General features: G+C 37.6%; 1 protein-coding gene across 5 annotated transcripts in view; it reads right to left on the reverse strand.

Moving 5' to 3' along the window:
* Nucleotides 1-20,100, reverse strand: part of DCDC1 (doublecortin domain containing 1) — a 469,884-nt gene that overhangs the window by 175,660 nt on the left and 274,124 nt on the right. For all 5 annotated transcript variants that reach the window (XM_061381012.1, XM_061381013.1, XM_061381011.1 and 2 more), the window contains 3 exons: nt 13,614-13,674; nt 3,144-3,278; nt 2,579-2,736 (listed from right to left, as the gene is read on the reverse strand). In XM_061381012.1, coding sequence (XP_061236996.1) covers nt 2,579-2,736; nt 3,144-3,278; nt 13,614-13,674 — 354 coding nt within the window. The remainder of the gene's footprint in view (nt 1-2,578; nt 2,737-3,143; nt 3,279-13,613; nt 13,675-20,100) is intronic.

The raw sequence follows: 20,100 nt of genomic DNA on the forward strand, positions 1-20,100 counted from the left end.
CCCCAAATTTGGCTACTTCTGATTCTCTCCTTCCTTGGCTACTTCTAAGGAAGTTCACACATTTATATCATTTTATTCTTTTCAATTATATATGCTTCTTTCAGACTATTTTCTAGTTAATGTTTTCCCTAGTATTCTATTTTTTCCCCAATTTCCACAACTTGTATTATGCACATTATTTCTTTATTTTTTGCAGTGATATTATTTCATAAAATCATTAATAAGAGAAAAACAATGTGATGCCTTTTTTAAAGCTGTGATAATATAATGCACTGATTCTCTTATATTTGGAAAATATGCAAACCTAACAAGACAACCTAAGATTCAAAGCAGTCAATAGGTCAAGTTCAATACCATGTTCTAATTTTGCCCAACAACTCCTTCCAAAATGGGAGGAAAGTAATTGCTCTAAGTACTAACTGTTTATTCAAAATAACTTTGTTAAGGAACAGAAAGAGGAGAGAAACAGAAATTACACCTGTTGTGGTAAATTGTGGGGGTGGAGAAAAGAATACACATAAATCCTGTGGCTTAGAAAAAAAAAAAAAAGAAGGCTGGAAAAGTCGCTGTATCCTGAGACACAAACCCTGAGGAACCCTCTCTAAGAAAATGGCCCTAGGAAATTTCTTATTAAATAAAATCCAAAATATATTTACCAGTCAATTTCTATTGACTAAAAAATCACACATCTAAATACAAATTCCATTAAAAATTCTTTTCTACCCTTATTTGTTTTCAGAACATTTTCACAACTCTACCTATTGAGTACTTACTACATTCCTGAAATTTAAAGTCATCTCATTTCATTCTAACAACTCAAACAAGTACTGTGGTAAATTAGCTGTGATTAACAGCTTCATTGTTTATTTGTCTCACATTGCCTAATACAGTACTGTATTCTTTTCTCCTAAGTTTCATAATCAGACTACACTGCTTCAAGGAAGATACAACAGAAAACATTAAAAAAAAAAAAAAAAAAACCTACCCAAAGCCCCAAGCCCTCAAAAAAAAAAAAAAATCCAGGTTGAGGAAGCTATAGGGAAGTAGATGAATTAGCACTTTGGTTCTTGCACAGTGACCCATGAGGGCAGCATGAGACAAACACAAAAACCCCATATAGGTTTTGGAAATCTGAGGGCAGGAGGAAACTGTACCTCCTGGAATAGAACCCAGGATAATGACGAACCCCCAGCACTATCTCAAGAAGAGTAGAGTAAAAATGGCTGCTGAGTGAACCTACAGAGACAGACCGACGACGACCTCATAGAACAGCATTTTAATTCCTCAGCGCTCCGGTGTTTTACATGAAAACTTCAAAGACTGTTCCTAAGGGATTTATGTCCTGGTGACCCAGATAGAAAGTGGCCTAGATGTGTAGCTGAAGCCTTGTGATTGTGTCGGGGAGCATCAGAGAGTTGAGAACCTTATGTTCAAGTGGAAAGCAAACACTGGAGGAGGAGGTCCTGGAACACAGGTTTTCATACAGATTCAGGACACCCCCATACTGTAAAACATTAAGATACTAAGCTTGTTATTTCGTTTGCATACTATCTTACTTGAAACAACAAAATCAAAGGATTTGAGGGATAAATACTTTAGAGAGACAATAAATTGAAGGGGCAATTTTTATCAAGAAAAAAATATTTCCCTCCTATTGAACACTGAGGCAGGAATACATAATTTAAGAATATAAGATAGCTTTTAATTGAAATAAAGTTACATTGCACACTTTAAACTTACACAGTGTTATTAATATGTGCCAACTATGTCTCAATAAAGATGAAAAAACTTTGTAAAAAAGAAAATCTTTTTTCATGCAATTGACATTTCTATATACCATTAGAATATTTAAACTTAGGTATATCTTGAACTTTACTGAGTATAAGAACTATATTACTCCTTTAAGAGTACTTCAATCAATAGTTAATTTCAAACAAGTGTCTATTGAAATTGCAGTTTATAGAGTCATTTTGTGCTTGACAACACCAAGCCCTAGAAAAATAATAATAATAAACCTTAGTTTTCCAGTTAAATGAAGAAGACCAAAGGAATAGTATCCATTTTCCAGTCAAGGATGATTTTCAATCAGTTAGCAAAATAATTGATGTTAGTTTTATTCTAGTGATGGAATTATATCAATTTGTTAAATTATCACTACTTAAGACCATCTGTCATGCACTTAGCCCTAGGTCTAACCCAATATTCTTCTTGTGGAACATAGAAAGGATTGTCTATGAGTGTGCCCTTCTTTAAGACCTTTTGATATTTTCACAACTGGGTATATATGCTCTGCACTGCCTTATACTAATTATGTTATTTCAGAATATTTCCATGAGATCCCAGGACAGTAATCCTTCTAAGTATACTTATATTAATAGACAATATCATACATCAGTCTTCAATGAAATACACATAAATGTCTCCTCTCTTTATCAAATGTGACCCGAAAACAACGTGCTTAAGAGCCAAAGGGCTTTTGAGATATTTCAATAATCTTCAAGAAATCAATCTTACATGAAACTGAAGGAAAACATCGAATGTCATTGAGCAATAAAGCTCCATTCTGTCAGTGCCCTACCTCTGAGCAGAAGCCTTAGGATGTTTCTCTTCCAGTTTCTTCACCAGGGCCACTGTCAGCTGCCCTGTCTCCCCAAGAGAACCTTCTGGCATTAAGTGGGTGTCTGAAGGCTTTGGCAGCTGCTTCAAATCAGGGATACTGGCACTTTTTTGCAGAACCTAATAAAGGAAATATAGGAATTATGTAGCTAATTTTCACTGAGTGGAAATGTCTAAACTATATATGCCAAAAAATTTAACAGTGCACATTTCATGGTTCCTTCAGCCTTCTTCATCCAGCACATAAACCTTTGGTATGTGGTGAGAACAAAAGAAGGCAGTCCTAAGAAAAGCTAGTGTGTCACCATTTATTTAACAAAAAGAATGCTTACATAAATATACACATAGATATTTACATAAATATAAGAATATAAATAGATGTTTATGTATGCATATGATTTTAAATATCAATAACACTAATTTGTGAATTCATTCTTTCCTCTTGAAAACAACCCAAACATTTTTCCTCTTTTCAAAATATCTTTCAGAGATCTAGCTCTGTCTTGCCTCTGGCTCACTACACTGACCTCTTCTGCTAAGCTGCTGCCATGCTCCTGATGATCTGTGGTCCAGGCACCGTGGTGAAGCTGATACTCTGTCTGGGTCACATCTACTTGCACATTTAGCTCCTCTAGGTAGGTCAGAACAAACTGAGGATAAGCCTGTAGGGAATGGAAAAAACAAAACAAAACAGTACTACCAGCCTTGTCAGCAACAGCCAAAAATCTATACAACTGGAATGATGGGAGGATAAATTAGATTAATACGAAAAAAATCTGGCTAATAAGTTTTGTACTTTATTGTCAATTTCAGATCAAAATCAAGACAAATAACTTGCATACGAAGATTTCTAATTTGTTGTTTGATCTGATCAAGTTTGACTGGGTTGCTAAATACTAAAGTCATCCTATATATTGACAATAATGGCTAACATTTATTGAGTTATTTATACATAAAAGGTAAATGTATTATGTACATGTAATCTGCAGTTGCTCTATTTGGGGGGAGTATTCAATTCTGCTCTGGAAGACAACAAAACAAATAGGATGGATGAGCTTCATTAGCCACAGGAAGTATAGATAAGTAAGTTAGTAACCTGAGAAGTGTCAGGCAGAAAGTAATTAGAGCATGTCTATGAACATAGATCGGAGAAGGCAATGGCACCCCACTCCAGTACTCTCGCATGGAAAATTCCATGGACAGAGGAGCCTGGTAGGCTGCAGTCCATGGGGTCGCGAAGAGTCGGACACGACTGAGCAACTTCACTTTCACTTTTCACTTTCATGCATTGGAGAAGGAAGTGGCAACCCACTCCAGTGTTCTTGCCTGGAGAATCCCAGGGACAGGTGAGCCTGGTGGGCTGCCGTCTATGGGGTTGCACAGAGTCGGACACGACTGAATCGACTTAGCAGCAGCAGCAGCAGATGTAAATTAAGCATGAGACACACAATCGTGAGATCTTTAACTGACCACCCATTGCTGACTCTCATTTTGGATCCTCTGCTGGATAAAATCCACAGCTGCCCATAGGCCACCTGGGAAGCACAGCTATTGACCAAGTGTACCTGCCACCAGCTGTCTCCCAGATCAAGTGTGAGTCAGTATCTCACCTACATTTCATCTGTTAGGTGAGATGAGATTACTAAATCCAATTTCAACTCTGGTCCTGGGAACCACATCAATAGCAGAGAAGGGTGATGCCACACTGAGAGAGGATGCATCTATATCAGAGATTCAGGTAATGTGGCCCTTCAACCCACCTGTACTTTATGCATATTAACCTAGCCCATCTCTTTCTCCATACATTGTACTTGGTGTTTTAAATGGATTAAATAAACTGTAATCTGGACATTTTCTGTTCCATGAACTCAAGGATAGCCTATCAAGGCACATACTTGAAGTCTACCAGCACATCAGAGTAATTTCCCTCATAATAACATATTTACATTTTAATCCTTGAAACAACCCTTTGAAAGGTGTGACTGTTGTTCCCGTTATAAAGACAAGGAAGCCAAAATAGGGAGGGTAAAGCAACTCATTCCTCCAGCTTGTTGACTACTTCATAAAGCTTAGATATGCTGCCTAAAGTATTACATAAACTTCTTTTTTAAACTGTGCAACTCAAGTTTTAACAAAAAGTATGAGGAAGCATTCACTGGATAATTAAAGAGTACTAAGGTCCTTATATTATTCTAGAAAAAGCAATATTAAATAACTTTGAACTTTGTTACAAAATCTCTAACTAAATATGAATGCTCTAAATTAGGTTGTGGTAATGAAACCAAAACCCTATGTATATACTGAAAAATACTGAACAGCATACTTCAATTCTGTGGTATGTTAATTATATTTCAATAAAGCTATTTTTAATGTAAGAGATTCAATTAAAAATAGAAATACAGAGTATATCTCAAGAATAAGCAGATAAAAAAAGAGGGAGGTTTTCAGAAAAAGGAAGAAAGGTAAAAACAATATGAATTAAAAATATAGTAAATAGAAATTTTTATTAAATTAAGAAATGACTATCTAAATATGCATTTGAGAGGAAGAGACTGTTTCTCATTAGCATATTTTTTCAAATATTAATTGTTATCATGTGCATTTATGCTTTTATTAAAAAATACATTTTAAAAGGCCCAATTTAAAATAGTGTCTTTGTGGTGTATACTAACAAGATAATCTTGGAAAAAATTTTTGAATCATTGTGCTAAATCATTTCAGTCATGTCCAACTCTTTGCGACCCCATGGACCACAGCCTGCCAAGGCTCCTTTGACCATAGCATTCTCCAGGCAAGAATACTGAAGTGGGTTGCCATGCACTTCTCCAGGGGATCTTCCAGACCCAGGGACTGAAGTGGATTCGCTTAGGTCTCCTGCACGGGCGGGCAGCTTCTTTTGCCACTACTGCCACCTGGAAAGTCCTTTGAATCACTAAGCTAACACAAAATCATTACAAACCCCATTTGTACGGAGTTGCACAAACTCCGTTTGCTGTAAGTGGAATTACTAAATCCAAAGAACATGTATTCTTTTACAGATTTTGATAAATATTGCCAAATAGTTCCTTAGAAATAATGTACTGGCTCCTACATGGCCCCCCTGTTCCCTGCCTCCTAATATTCAGACCCTTGTGTAGTCCCCTTTTTTATCTAAAAAAAAAAAATAGGATTCTCATTTTATCCTGAAGCTGTGTCATATTTATTTCATTGTATTATTTGGTTTTGTTTCAGTTCTTACTCTCTTAGAAATGTCCAAGACAATTCAACTGAAGTAAATATGACAGAAACGGAAATACATTATTTTACATCCGTCCTATAGTAAAGCACCAAAGCCAAAATTCAGCAACAAAGAGCACAATATTATCAATATGAGAGAAACATGAGTAGTGGGACATGATATTACATATGTTTCAACCCTTTGTATCGTGATAGTAGTTGCATGTTTCACATCCTCTAATAGAGGTAAAAACATTTTATGTAAGCTTACTTCTGAGATATATTTCCCTCTTATTGGAAAGAAGATGTATCTGGAACATAGAAAAACTTATATATCCAATGAAGTGGGTAAAGAAAGGCCCAAGAGGTAGAGGCATGATGTGTCTAACTAACACAGAAGTTGTTTGTTGTTGTTCAGTAACTCAGTTTTGTTCAACTCTGCAACTCTGCAGCATGCCAGGCTTCCCTGTCCTTCACCAACTGCTGGAGATTGCTCAGACTCATGTCCATTGAGCTGGTGAAGCCACCCAATCATTTTGTCCTCTGTCATCCCCATCTCCTCCTGATTGATTCCTTGGGTTAAGTAGCTGTAAGTGGAATTACTAAGTCCAAAGAACATGTACTCTTTTACAGATTTTGATAAATACTGCCAAATAGTTCCTTAGAAATAATGTACTGGTCTACTACATGGCCCCCCATGTTCCCTGCCTCCTAATATTCAGACCCTTGTGTAGTCCCCTCCCACATTGTATCAGAATAAGTCTATGTGACCAAAGAAGATGGCAGAAGTGGTGTTAGGTTACGTCTGAGATTAGATTATGACAAACAGCACAGCTTCCATTTTGCTCTCTTCCTCTCTTGGATCACTAGCTAATGCTTGAACAGCACTACAGAGAAGCCCATGTGCCAAGGAACTGAAGCCTCTGGACAAATGTAAGTGTGCTAAGAGACAGATTTTCCAGCCTAGTCAACTCTCAGATGATTGCAACCTCCATTGACACCTTGACTTAAGCTTCATGAGAGAGACTCTGAGTTAGAACTACCCAGTTGAACAATTCCCAGATTACCCCACAGAAACTGGGAGATAATAAATGTTGCTTTAAATTACTATGTTTGGGGGTAATTTGTTACACAGCAATAGATAATACCAATAAAATAAAATTTTAAAAAACCCAAATACAAAAAAAGGAATGCGTATGCTTGTCTTCTCACATCTTTATCAACATTTGCTATTCCTAGTTTTATGTCTCCTCATTAATTAACAGGGAAAAAACACTATTTCATTGCTTACATTTATTTAATTCCTAGTGAAACTGATCTTTATTTGGCTTGACTCTTAATTTTTCTTTTGTCTATACTTCCTTTTCATGTCCTTTGCTTATTTTTCTATTGAAGTACTTACCCTTTCCTATTGTAATATCAACTCATGGCATTAAGAAGTGGAAATAGTGACAGATTTTGTTTTCTTCGGCTCCAAAATCACTGCAGACAGTAACTACCACCATGAGATTAAAAGATTCTCGTTCTTAGAAGGAAAGCTATGACAAAACTAGACATTGTATTAAAAAGCAGAGATATAACTTTGCCTGTAAAGACCCATATAGTGAAAGCTATGGTTTTTCCAGTAGTCATGTACAGATATGAGAGTTGGACCTGAAAGAAGGCTGAGCACCAAAAAATTGATGCTTTCAAATAATGGTGCTAGAGAAGACTCGAGAGTTCCTTGGACTACAAGGAGATCAAACCAATCAGTCCTAAAGGAAATCAACCCTAAATATTCATTGGAAGGACTGATGCTGAAGCTGAAGCTCAGCCACCAGTTTATGAAGAGCCAACTCACGGGAAAAGACTCCAATTCTGGGAAAGACTGAGGGCAACAGAAGGGAGTGACAGAGGATGAGATGTTTAGATGGCATCTCTAATTCAATGGACATGAATTTGGGCAAACTCTTGGACATGGTGAAGGACAGAGAAGCCTGATGTGCTGCAGTCCATGGAGTCACAAAGTGTCAGACATGACTTAGAGACTGAACAGTGCTATATCAAGTTTATTATATATTAAATGTATCATCTCATTCTCTAATATTAATATTGTGAAGATTTTTCCCTATTTGTCATATTTCCCTGTTCACTTTTGCTAATGCATTTTAGACTTAGAAGGTTTTAAATTTTTTATGTACTCAAAGCTATTAGTCTTTTCCTTTATGGATTCTATCCTTTTTTGCATGTACATAAAGATGCCTATTCACCACTACTCTGGGTTAGATGTTTTAATGCATGCTTTCTTCTAAATGTTTTATGGTTCCATGTTTAAGTTGAAATCTTTAATTTAGCTGAAACTGGTGACTTGTATAAAAAAGTAATTTATCTTTTTGCAAATGAATAGAAAGATGGTTAACTTTAAAAATAATGAAAAGAAAAATTATCCAGGTAAGCACAACATAACAAAATGCAATACTGTATTTAAATTTGTTCAGTATTATTATCACTAATAGTTACAAATGTTCATTTAGCCAGAATTGATATGCCAGTATCTATCGATAGGCCAGAACCTATGCCAAATACTCACAATACTAGTATTAATACCTGTATTTTGCAGACAAATACTCTGAAGCTTGGAAAGGTTTAAATGACTCGCCTAAGGCCACACTGCAAACAAGTGCTGGAGCCAAGATTAGTTATTAATATCCTAATGCAGTAATTCTGTCTTAATGAGTGGCAAGAGTTCCATTTATGATCCAGCTGCAGATAATTATCAAATTATCCTCCATTTTAGATTAACTAGATGGATATAGTTTTAGATATGACTAAATTTAGATCTAATAAAAATTTCTAAAACTCTAAAAGAATGAAATGCCTCATTAATAAACAGTTTTGCTCTATGAATCTAGAATAACTATAATTTTTAAAAATAAGCAATTACATTTGTGAATGGCACATTAAAAATTTTAGAATCAAAATTTGCTTTAAAATAATTTAAAATAACACAAAAGTATGCATTATTTGCTAGCTATCAATAGAAGTGTTGTGAAAAGTCAGAAAATTATAAGTTGCAAGAAAAGGAGGGGTAAAAAGGATAGCAGAGTAGAAGTGGATGTTTTCAGTACCTGAAATGTGAGACAGAAAAGCATACATTTAAACCTTGGTCTTACTTTTCCATCTGTTGCCAGGAAAGGCAATACTTATATGAGACAGAACTATGTTCCTAGGCAATAGGAGTCAGCTCTATTCAGATACGCATCAGAACAAAGTCCTCATATGCATGTACAGGCCAAGAAGCTGGAGGGATATTTTGGTAAAGTCTCAAAATTCCACTTTTTTTTTTAAACAAAGACATACAAGCTTTGGTCTTCTGTGACTTCCTTTCTAATAACTTAGAACCTCATTCTGAGTGAGTAATATAATGCAGTCAGAAACAAGATAAGAAGTCAGCTGGGATACATCCGAGAATGAAGTTAAAGGTAGTATTTACTAAAATGCTTTGACATTTGATGACTATGTCAAAATTCCTGCTTAGGAACAAAACTGAAACTCTATAGTCCTGGCTGAATTACAGAATGTGGTTGAAATTTTACCTAGTGTGCCAACAACAAATAAGTAGTCAGGGAAATGTTGTTATGGTAATTTTTCAACTTAAATTCTACAAAACACTTCAAACTGCTAAAGTGATGCAAGTTGCAACAGAATAACAGCTCAATTTCTAAAACACTAGAGAAAGAAAGGTACTGTGTTTATTAGTCAGGGTCCACACAGAGACAGAAAGCACATAGTATTTTTAACAGGAACAGTTAATATAAGCTATTAGTGACAGAGGACTAGAGTGACAGGAAATTTGTTTTGTTGTTCAGTCACTAAGTCCTCTCTGACTCTTTGAGACTCCATGGACTGCAGCATGTCAGGCTCTCCTGTCCTACAGTATCTCCCAGAGTTTGCTCAAATTCATGTCTATTAAGTTGGTGATGCTATCTAAGCATCTCATCCTCTGCATCCCCTTCTCCTCTTGCCATCAGTCTTTCCCAGCATTAAGGCCTTCTCTAACAAGTTAGCTCTTCGCATCAGGTGGCCAAAGTATTGGAGCTTCAGCTTCAACATCACTCCTTTCAATGCATATTCAGGGTTGGTTTCCTTTAGGATTGATTGGTTTGATCTTTTTGCAATCCAAGGGACTCTCAAGAGTCTTCCCCAGCACAATTCAAAGGTATCAATTCTTCGGCACTCAGCCTTTATTGTCAAACTCTCACATTTGTACATGACTACTGGAAAAACCATAGTTTTGACTATATGGACCTTTGTCAGCAAAGTGATGTCTCTGCTTTTTAGTACACTATCTAGGTTTCTCATAGCTTTTCTTCCAAGGTGCAAGTGCTTTTGAATTTCACGGCTGCAGTCACTGTTTGCAGTGATTTTGGAGCCCAAGAAAAGAAAATCTGTCACTGTTCCATTTTTTCCGCTTCTATTTGCCATGAAGTGATGAAAGCTGAGAAGTTCAAGAGAACACTAAAGAATATATGAATAGCAGAGATAGGGAGCCCAGTACTCCTAGGCCTTAGACAGAATGCCCAAGGAAGATACCTGACTCAAGGCTGAGATCCAGACCACATTGAGGGCACAGTTGTAACTCACTAGATGTTGAAGTCATCGCTGAGGCAGTGCACAGCAGGATTCACTGTTAATATGCCTTTGGAGCACATTATAGAGGAAGCCATCTATAGGGAGGTACCTAATTGCTGCGAAGTCACTTCAGTCGTGTCCGACTCTGTGTGACCCCATAGACGGAAGCCCACCAGGCTCCCCCGTCCCTGGGATTCTCCAGGCAAGAATACTGGAGTGGGTTGCCATTTCCTTCTCCAATGCGTGAAAGTGAAAAGTGGAAGGGAAGTTGCTCAGTCGTGCCCGACCTAATTGCTAACACCTCACTAAAAAGCCACTCACAAGGAATATGCTCAAGGAAACCATTCACAAGAAGGTGCCCACTGGTAATACTCTGCTGTGAAGCTGCCTGAGGCAGGTGCCAGGCAATAAATTGTGGATTTGGCACTGTGAGGGAATAAACTGATAACTACCATGCTATGTGTTATAGGTTGAATTATGTCTCTTGCAAAAACTATGAAAGTGTGTTGAAGTCCTAACCCTTGGTACCTGTAGCCGTGACAGATGTAAACAAATTAATATCAGGTCATTGGTATGGGTGCTAATCTAAAATGACTTGTGTCTTTATTAGAAGAGAGAAATTTGAATATAGACACACACAGAATTCAATGCCATGTGAAGACTCAGACATGGAGGGAGATGGCCATGTACAGATGGAGGCAGAGACTGGAGTTAAACTGCCACAAATCAAGAAATGTCTGGAACTACCCAAAGATGGAAGAGACAAGGAAGGATCTTCCCCTAGGGGATTTAGATGGAGCACAAGGTTGCCAAACAGCTTGATTTCAGACTTTTAGCCTCCAGAACTGTGAGAAAAAAAAAATTATGCTATTTTAAGCCACCCAGTTGCTGGTACTTTTTATAGTACTACTGTAAAAATAATATACTATGTATTTTCAGTTTGATTCTTGGCATTTCTGAAATCCTGATGGTGGGTTTCTGAGGCAAACACTAACAGATACCATGTGATTAATTTTGCCTCTCTTAAATCTTGATGATTAACATTCTATTTAGACTTGGAATCACAGAACCAGGAAGGAAATCTTGAGAACTCAAGGCAAATCTCATTTTACTAAAGTAAACTTTTTAAAATTGAAGCATAGTTGACTTACAATATTACATTAACTTCAGGTGTACAGCATTGTACACATACAGAAGAATACAAAGATCGTAAGTGTACATTCAATCCATTTGCACATAGTGAATACCTGTTTAACCAAACAACCAGGTCAAGAAAGGGAACAGCAACACACCTAAGTGCTCACAGCCCCTTTCAGTCCCTAACATTCTTCAGCTATGTCCACTCTCCTGACTTCTAACACAATATTTTGTTTTTCCTGGCATATATATTTATTCACATACATATATATGTATATGTACGCAATGGAATATTACTCAGCCATAAAAAAGAAGGAAATGCTGCCATTTGTGACAACATGGAAGAACCTTGAGGGTATTATGCTAAGTGAAACAATTTAGACAGAGAAAGACAAATATCACATATTTTCACTAATATGTGTTATCTATAAAACAAAACCAGTGAACAAACATGTGTGTGTGTATGTGCTTATTTGTTCAGTCATGTCTAACTCTTCTTGACCCCATGGACTGTAGCCAGCCAGGCTCCTCTGTCCATGGGGATTCTCTAGGCAAGAAGACTGGAATGGGTAGCCATGACCTCCTCCAGGGGATCTTCTCAACCCAGGGATCGAACCCAGGTCTCGCTCATTGCAGGTGGATTCTTTACCATCTGAGCCAGGAAAGCCTGAAGAAGCATAACAAAGCATAAACAGAGTCATAGATACAGAGAGTAAGTGATTGCCAGAGGGGAGGGTTGGGGAGGATGAGTGAAGTAAGTGAGGGAGAGTAAGAGATACAAATTTCCAATTACAAAATAAGTTATGGGAATGAAATGTACAGTGTGAGGAATGCGATCAATAGTAATATTATATCTTTGTATAGTGACAGATGGTTACTAGACTTATTGTGGTGATCATTTTGTAATGTATAGAAATATCAAATCACTATGTCATGCATCTGGAACTAACATACTGTTGTAGTCAATTAAACTTCAAAAACAAACAACTCATAGAATAAAAGATCACACTTGCAGTTACCAGAAGTAAGGAGTGGGGAGAGGTACAAACTTTCAGTTATAAGATAAATACTAGGGATTTAATGCACAAAATAAGGGCTTCCCTGGTAATTCAGCTGGTATAGAATCCACCTGCAATTCAGGAGACCCTGGTTCAATTCCTCGGTCAGGAAGATTCGCTGGAGAAGGAATAGGCTACCCATGCCAGTACTCTTGGGCTTCCCTGGTGGCTCAGCTGATAAAGAATCTGCCTGCAATGAGGGAGACCTGGGTTCAATCCCTGGGTTGGGAAGATCCCCTGGAGAAGGGAATGACTACCCACTTCAGTATTCTGGCCTGGAGAATCCCAAGGACTTTAGTCCATGGGGTCACAAAGAGTCAAATAAGACTGAGCAACTTTCACTTTCACTTCATGATGAATATACTTAATGCTACTGCTTGTTCTATATAAAACTTGCTAACAGTATGGATCCTAAAATTTCTCATCACAAGGAAAAGTTTTTTTTTCTTTTATTTTTTATCTGTATGAGATGATGGATGTTTACTAAACTTATTGCAGTAATCATTTCATGATGTACATAAGTCAAATCAGTATGCTCTATACCTTAAACTTACACAGTGCTGTATGTCTGGAGTTAGCTATGAGGTAATCATATTTCAATATATAATGGAACAAATTAATGCATTGTACACCTTGAACTTACACAATGTTATACATCTATTATAGGTCAATTTTAAAAAGTAATACATGTATTTCAAAAATAGAAGGAAATTGACGCCCCCAAATTCTAGGTTGTAGCACAGCCATGAATTGAAGAAAATTATATTTGGCTTTGGAAAACTTGTTTTAAGTCAAGAAAAACTTCAGAGGAAAGTGTCAAGTCAAACTGAGTTAAATTTTAAATTTCTAGAAACAGAGTGAAATCATTTGTTCAAAAAAAGCATTTCTTGCTCTTAATAACTAACAGTGCATTTTATAAGAATATAAAAAAAAAGAAAAAAATTTTGGAATAAAGCTTTGGTTTATAGTCCTTACCTTAGAATAAATACAACCATCAGTTCCAAACACCCACTTCTGAGAATCATCTCCTTTATGTCTGTAATGAAAATGTAATTTAGAGATTGATGACTTTTCTCCACATTAACACGTTTGTAGGTTTCAAGTAGAAATATCATTTCCACAGTCTGGCAGAAGGACTGGACATTGTAAGGATTTTCCCATGCTACTACCATCACTGCTACCTCCGCAGTTAAGCCTTTCTTAAGACAACTAATTGCTTTAGTACCCAAAGTTCTGTGGGGGTGTGCGAATGAGTGTGTATGTGTGTGTGCACGTGTGTGTATAACCAATGGCAACAGTGATTAAGAGTCTAGAGAATAAATAGAGTCAATAGGAATATTATAGGAATTTCCATCCCCAAAAATGATCCTCTGTGAGACAGAAAGAAGGGGGCTTAATTAAATAAAAGGATTCAGAGGATGAGAAGAAAAAAAAGATACTGTGGAAAATTAGGAACCTCAGGCACCTATTTCTCAAACAATTAGGAAATTTTATTAAGGAACATCAGATTTTCTGAGCTAAGTCTGAGTAAGAAAGAAAAACTAAGATGTGATGAAGCTAATCATGCCTAAATTAACTCATCACATATTCATTAATATTTAGAAACCTTACGGAGATAGGACAAATGAATTAAATTAAGTGTAATGGGATGTTAAACAAGACTTTTCCTACTGCCTCAGAGTTTTGACAGAAGCATCAATGGTTGAGAATAAGAGGTGTCAGGTAATGCTCTGTTCTAAAGCAAGGAACTATATGATCTGGGCAGAGCATGTAAAGGTACGTAATGGTTCAGCGCATGTTAGCCTTTCACCTACACCCACATTATATAAGAAAACGTGAAAAATTTCTGGGCATGTTGGGATGGGTGCTTATTAATAATGTAGGTCTCCAGGCCCCTATCCTCAGAGATTTTGATTCTTAAGGTCTGGACTCCCAGAAATATACATTACTAGGTATCACAAATGATTCCAATCACAAGAATTCTGGGGAATTTGGATGTGTGTGGTTTATGGAGCAGACTTTGGAAAACATTGAATTAGAGTGATGACAGCCAAGGAAAGAAAGGACCACATACTTGAAGTATTATAGATTTGGTGATTAAATAAATGGGGTATGGGTTAGAAAGAGTAGGCAAGGTTAAGCCTTAAATGTCAAATTTAGGTAAAGAAGAATAAGACAGTATTAAAAGAAAATGAAATTAGAATATGAGAGGAAAGCAGAGATGTAAGGAATATGAAGGGTTCTGATAATTAAAGACTGGTAACAGAAATAAATGAAGCTGGCTGGAACTAATGTGAGGGCTGCCACTGGGAACTGTGAAGAACACAGCAAACTGGAGGGTATATGTGCCATCCAGAGGGGGAATAATGGTGTCGTGAGAGGATGAAAGTTCAGTGTTGCCCATTCTGATTTTTTCAATAAATGCCAGTAATTTTTTGCATGAAATCTCCCTATTTCTATAAGCTAATGCTGTTGCTGCTGCTGCTAAGTCGCTTCAGTCGTGTCCAACTCTGTGTGACCCCATAGATGGCAGCCCACCAGGCTCCCCCATCCCTGGGATTCTCCAGGCAAGAACACTGGAGTAGGTTGCCATTTCCTTCTCCAATGCATGAAAATGAAAAGTGAAAGTGAAGTCACTCAGCCATGTCCGACTCTTAGTGACCCCATGGACTGCAGCCCACCAGGCTCCTCCGTCCATGGGGTTTTCTAGGCAAGAGTACTGGAGTGGGGTGCCATTGCCTTCTCCCTATAAGCGAATAACTAATTACAAATACTATAATAATGTCCAAATCAAACAAAATCCATAGGTCCCCAGTTTTTACTGTCCATAATCTAACCTCTGTGTGTAAATGGATGTGTGTATATGTGTCTGTATCTATGTGTGCATATTGCTTTAAGTTTATGAATTTAACAGTACAGGCCAGATCCTATAATCCATGTTCTTTAAAAACTGAAGCAAAATCCACATTAAATGATGGTGTTTTTAAAAAAAAGATCTTTGATTCAATTGGTTTGTCTAATTGATGCCCCAAATATCTTTTAGAAAGAAGCATTTTTTTATTTTTTGGTTTATGATTTTTATGGTTTTGAGATCAATTGATAATGACATTGTTGGTTTGTCTTTCATCCCCTCAAGGTCTCATACACATCACAGACAATTATTAAAAGACAAACAAGTGCAAGCACTTACAATATTGAATAAGAATAAGATGAGTGACGCCAAATGAAACATAACTGAACTAATGAGGCATGATATGTTTATCATATTCTTTGTGAGTTGTCAGGTTGCTATCTTAAGTGCTAGTTCTATTATTTTTAGCATATAAAAGGCAATGTCTTAATTCACAGCTTTGCTAAAATCACATGGTATCAATACTACTTAGGAGAAGAGGAAAAATTTTTACCGCTAATAGTTGCTGCCACATGAGGATATTTATTGTTATATAATGAAATATGGTTGTATTTTTAAAGAAATAAAACACAAGCATTTCAGATACTCTGGAAAAGATAAACTTATCCAGAGGTGAGTGAGTTCTAAAAATCCTGGTCCTTACAAAATATAGCCTGACAATAGATTTTGTTTCTCAAAGGCAAGCTGCATCAATACAAAGGCAAAAATCCTCATCTGTATAGAGGGCCTCCTTTTTCTCCTGCCCATCCTAAACTCCTCCTTCTCTTCCTTGATCTCTTTCCTTCCTTTCTAAATTAAACCAAATCTTTTCTTGTAAATACAGATGTTTCAAGTTAAACTTACAACAGTTATGTTTTGTTTTTAATTATCATCTTTTTCCATTCCCAAGTTCTCTTCTCTATAGGCAATAAGGACATTGAGTTTAAGCTTTAATCCCACCCAATTCCACAATAATCCTGGCCAGAGTAGGAAGTCATCTCAGGGCCCTAAGACCAGAGCAGCACCAGCTTCAGTACGCAGTGAGTCCAGGGAGAGCCCTGGGCATGAAGAGCATGCTCATCAAGCTGCATATAACCTTTCCACAATCTGCCATTTTTACCTTGACCACGGATCACACTGACTGGTCTTCTTTCACCATTTCCTTCTAAAATAACCGCTTAGTCATTCCCTACTCATCATTTTATCTTTTGGGTTTTTCCTTAGGTTTGTTTTTTTTTTCTCTTTTTGTAATTACTAAAAACAACTTTAGTGGGAAATAACTGAAAGTATTATAAAACATTATACAACTGACAGGCACATATTTAAAGCAAAAAATTTGTTAAGTTTTGAAACATGTGTACACATTTTAAAGTATCACAACCATCAAGATAATGAAGATATATCCAGAGCTCTCACCCCCAAAAAACCACCCCCAAAGTTTCTGTGTTCTCTTTTGTAATCATGCCCTCCTGTCCCTTCCTACCTTCCTATCTCCAGGCAAACACTGATCTTCCTAGATTAGTTGTCGTTGTTCAGTAGCTCAATTATGTCTGACTCTGCAACCCCACAGATTGCAGCATGCCAGACTTCCCTGTCCTTCACCAACTCCCGGAGCTTGCTCAAACTCATGTTCATTGAGTCAGTGATGCCATGCAACCATCTCATCATCCATCATCCCCTTCTCCTCCTGCCTTCAATCTTTCCCAGCATCAGGGTCTTTTCTAATGAGTCGGCTCTTCACATCAGGTGGCCAAAGTATTGGAGCTTCAGCTTCAGCATCAGTCCTTTCAATGAATATTCAGGACTGATTTCCTTTAGGATTGACTGGTTTGACCTCTTTGCAGTCCAAGGGACTCCCAGGAGACTTCTCTAACACCACAGTTAAAAAGCATCAATTCTTCAGCCTCAATCTTCTTTATGATCCAACCCTCACATCCATACATGACTACTGGAAAAACCATAGCTTTGACTAGATGGACCTTTGTTGGCAAAGTAATGTCTCTGCTTTTTAATATACTGTCTTCATGGCTACAGTCACCATCTGCATCTAGATTAGTTAGGACTCTCTAAAATTTTATGCAAAGGCAATCAAACAATACATACCCTTAATGGGTTTGTTTCTTCTCCTCAATATAATTGTTTTGAGATTCATTCATATTGTTGTGTGAATCAAGAATTAGTTCCTTGAAGGCAATGGCACCCCACTCCAGTACTCTTGCTTAGAAAATCCTATAGATAGAGGAGCCTGTTAGGCTGCAATCCATGGGGTCGCTAAGAGTCGGACACGACTGAGCGATTTCACATTCACTTTTCACTTTCATGCATTGGAGAAGGAAATGGCAGCCCACTCGTGTTCTTGCCTGGAGAATCCCAGGGATGGGGGAGCCTGGTGAGCTGCCGTCTGTGGGGTAGCACAGAGTCGGACACGACTGAAGTGACTTAGCATAGCATAGCATACACTATAATTTATCGTTCACCTATGGATGGACATTTTGGTTGTTTCAAGTTTTTACTTTTGGCTTTAGAAATAAAGCTGCTATAAACATTTATGTACAAGTCTTCATAAGGACTTTCATATTCCTTGAATAATCGAGGAGAGGCTGGGCAATAAACTACAGGTATGTATATACCTACCTGTATATAAATATAAATACACACACATATGTGTGTGTTTGTGTGTACATATATGTATGTATTTGTTGTTGTTCAGTTGCTAAGTCATGTCTGACTTCTTGTGACCCCCTGGACTGCAGCATACCAGGCCTCCCTGTCCCTCACCACCTCCTGGAGTTTGCCCAAGTTCACGTTCGTTGAATCGGTAATGCCATCCTACCATCTCATCCTCTGCCACCCTCTTCTCCTTTTGCCTTCAATGTTTCCCAGCATCAGGGTCTTTTCCAATGCTCAGCTCAGTACTGGAGCGTCAGCTTTAACATCAGTCCTTTCGGTGAGTATTCAGGGTTGATTTCCTTTAGGATTGATTGGTTTGATCTCCTTGCTGTCCTAGGGACTCACAAGAATTTTCTCTATCACCACAGTTTGAAAGCATCAATTATTTAATGCTTAGCTTTCTTTTTGAGAAGGAAATGGCAACCCACTCCAGTATTCTTGCCTGGAAAATCCCAGGGATGGGGGAGCCTGGTGGGCTGCTGTCTATGGGGTCGCACAGAGTCGGACACGACTGAAGCGACTTAGCAACAGCAGCCTTCTTTATGGTCCAACTCTCACATCCATACATGACTGCTGGAAAGACCATAGCTTTGAATATACAGACCTTGGTCAGCAAAGTGATGTCTCTGCTTTTTAATATGCGGCCTAGGTTTGTCATAGCTTTTCTTCCAAGAAGCAATGTCTTCTAATTTAATGGCTGCCATCACCATCCACAGTGGTTTTGTAAATATACATATATGTGTATATTTTAGGAGAGTATCAATTATTTTCCAAAGTTTTGAAGCATTTATATTTCTACCAACTATGTAGAAACCATGTACCAACTATGAGGGTTCAGTTGTTCCACATTCTCACCAGCATTCAATATGGTCACATTTTAAACACTGGACTCTACTACATATGTGGTGTTACCTAATTTTAGTTGTATTTTATATTCCCCTAATATTTAGCATCAAGGCTGTATATTGTCACCCTGCTTATTTAACTTATATGGAGAGTACATCATGAGGAATGCTGGACTGGATGAAGCACAAACTGGAATCAAGATTGCCAGGAAAAATATCAATAACCTCAGACATGCAGATGACACCACCCTTATGGCAGAAAGTGAATAGGAAATTTTGATGAAAGTGAAAGAGGAGAGTGAAAAAATTGTCTTAAAACTCAACATTCAGAAAACTAAGATCATGGCATCTGGCCCCATCAATTCATGGCAAATAGATGGAGAAACAGTGGAAACAGTGACAGACTTTATTTGGGGGGCTCCAAAATCAATGTAGATGGTGACTGCAGCCATGAAATTAAAAGATGTTTTCTCCTTGGAAGAAAAATTATGACCAACTAAATGGCATATTATAAAGCAGAGACATTACTTTGCCAACAAAGGTCCATCTAGTAAAAGCTATTGTTTTTCCAATGGTCATGTATGGATGTGAGAATTGGACCATAAAGAAAGCTGAGCGCCGAAGGATTGATGCTTTTGGACTGTGGTGTTGGAGGAGACTCTTGAGAGAACCTTGGACTGCAAGGAGGTCCAACCAGTTCATCCTAAAGGAAATCAGCCCTAAATATTCATGGGAAGGACTGATGCTGAAGCTGAAACTCCAATACTTTGGCCACCTGATGAAAAGTACTGACTCATTGGAAAAGACCCTGATGCTGGGAAAGATTGAAGGCAGAAGGAGATGGGGATGACAGAGGATGAGGTTGTTGGATGGCATCACCGACTCAACGGACATGAGTTTGAGTAAACTCTGGGAGTTGGTGATGGACAGGGAGGCCTGGCGTGCTGCAGTCCATGGCATCACAGAGTCAGACATGACTGAGCAACTGAACTGAACTGACTGAATGATTAGCATCTATTCATATGCCAACTGTGTATCTTCCTTGTTACAGTATTTG

This window comes from Bos javanicus, chromosome 15 (assembly GCF_032452875.1).
Source record: "Bos javanicus breed banteng chromosome 15, ARS-OSU_banteng_1.0, whole genome shotgun sequence".
In the NCBI taxonomy this organism is placed as follows: domain Eukaryota; kingdom Metazoa; phylum Chordata; class Mammalia; order Artiodactyla; family Bovidae; genus Bos; species Bos javanicus.